At 42.1% G+C, this 2,036-nt stretch overlaps 1 protein-coding gene across 1 annotated transcript in view; it reads right to left on the bottom strand. All coding sequences in view use genetic code 11, as the record gives it.

The window, feature by feature from the left end:
- The window catches only part of EGR_00710 (Kelch-like ECH-associated protein), a gene marked incomplete at both ends in the record, with an annotated part of 26,825 nt that overhangs the window by 9,896 nt on the left and 14,893 nt on the right, over nt 1-2,036 (bottom strand). Inside the window, one exon of the mRNA XM_024489959.1 lies at nt 562-911. Coding sequence (XP_024355362.1) covers nt 562-911 — 350 coding nt within the window. The remainder of the gene's footprint in view (nt 1-561; nt 912-2,036) is intronic.

The raw sequence follows: 2,036 nt of genomic DNA on the forward strand, positions 1-2,036 counted from the left end.
TAAAGCAGTCAAACGTGGTGGATTAAGACCGGCAGAGCGATAGGAGTAATGTGTCTGTGTAGGATTTACAACAGATAAATGAAAATGCGATAAACGAAGAGGCTGGCAAAAAAGATGAGGAGCAATTCAAATCGTGACAGAACACAATAGAATGTTTCATCAAGTCTGATTAAGATGAGTCAAATTTGGACTATGCGACGATTTCTTAAAGATTACAAATGTAATTAAAAGCGAGGCGTCCACCTTAAGGAAAAACTTGAAGCTTAAATTAATCCTTGCATTCTGACAAGTAAGCATCATTGCAAGGAACGTGGACTCGAGCCTCCGGTTTACTCAAAAAGCTGGAGGAGATCAAGAACCACAGAAAATAATACTCGCAAGCTCAACCAATTCATTCATTAATCCATTCACTCACACATACTGCTGCCCATTCACTCAACTAGGCATCCATACATCCATTCGCTAAATCAGTTGGCAACCGAATCAGTGTCTTAGGCACTCATTAGAGCAAGACTTCAAGAATCTGACCCAGGAAAATTTAGCAACAACAATGCCGCCTACTTCTCTGCAGTCCTATGGGGCACGTTGTGTGTTAGACCACCAATTGCATAGATCATGTCATCCACCACTCCAACCGCCATACGATTTCGCGGCACGGACATGGGGGCACAGGTGTGCCACCGATTCGTTGTGGGGTCATAGCAATCCATGTGAGGTGCGTCGACGTTGCTTTGCTCATTGTTGTTGTTCCGCCCGCCCACAAGGTAGATACAACCACGCACCGAGGCTGCGGCCAAATCGCTTCGTGGACTGGGCACATCGGGCAAGCGACGCCATGTGTCGGTCACTCGATTGTACGCCTCGAAGTTACTTAGGGAGTAGCGCAGATACCCGCCGGCTGAGTATATCATCTAAAGAGGAATGAGTTATATTTGTAACAGTCATATTCAAAATAAATACAGAGAAAACTGGTTAAAGACTACGTGATCTGAGCAGTTACAGTACTGAGGCTTTCTAGTCTCCCAATGGAGCCTTAACCACATCACCTACTTTAATTGTCTTCCCAACTTTTTGCTAACAGAACTAATTCCATATTAATATGATCTTTAGAAAATTTAGAAATAACTCAAAAACAAGGCTAGTAGGTATTAGCTTAATCACTAACATGGATCAAAAATTACGACTTTCGCATTCAAAGACATCAGTAGAGCAACACAAAAGAAAAAGGTCCGAAGCAGGGACGTGAATCTGCGCTGGCTTACAAAAGAGGCACCATAAAATTCACATTAAACCATGTGTGTAAAAGAACTACTTAGAGCATAACCATGACCATAGTGGAAAAGTAAAAAAGATCCAAGAGGAGACCGAGGTGGATAATACTGAGCTGTGATTGTAGTCGTCAACGTGGCAAGATAGGGAAACTTACAGCAATTCTTCAAAAATACAGGATTTTGCAAAATCTGGCTTCATTACACTGCGGCAACGTGTTTAAATTGGGATGCCCAACACCCCCCAAAACCTCATTTTTAAAATTTGAAAGATAATCAAAATGAGTGTTATAAAGAATTGATTATGCCAAGCCCTTCCACTAGATTGGCATAGACGATTTCAGGAGGTAAATCAAGCATCGCATTTAAGGAAGAATCGGCATCTGCAGAGGGGCAGGTAAAACTGCATCTAGTGTTTTGCATAATGCTGGACGAAATTGGGCAAAAAAGGAACTAGAAAACTTGAAGTCATTCAATATTTACAATAGGCCTGTGAATAATAGCCTCGCCTTAAGATAACACTTCCTATGTGCCCTTTGTTTAAACCATTTGGCATTTTCCAAACCCGTGATTCGTTCTCCACGACGGTAGCATTAAGGTCCGGCAAAACGCTTCCATCCCCCCTCCCTCCTTCCTACACATTTATAACAAAAACAACTTCACACTCGTTGATCTTATTAGCGTGTCTAGGGGTAGCCCAGGTACTAAACTCATACCGATGTTAGCGAACTCAATCTGTAAAACAAAAAAGAAGTAAGGAATCAGCCG

Source organism: Echinococcus granulosus (assembly GCF_000524195.1).
Source record: "Echinococcus granulosus chromosome Unknown EG_S00003, whole genome shotgun sequence".
NCBI lineage: Eukaryota > Metazoa > Platyhelminthes > Cestoda > Cyclophyllidea > Taeniidae > Echinococcus > Echinococcus granulosus.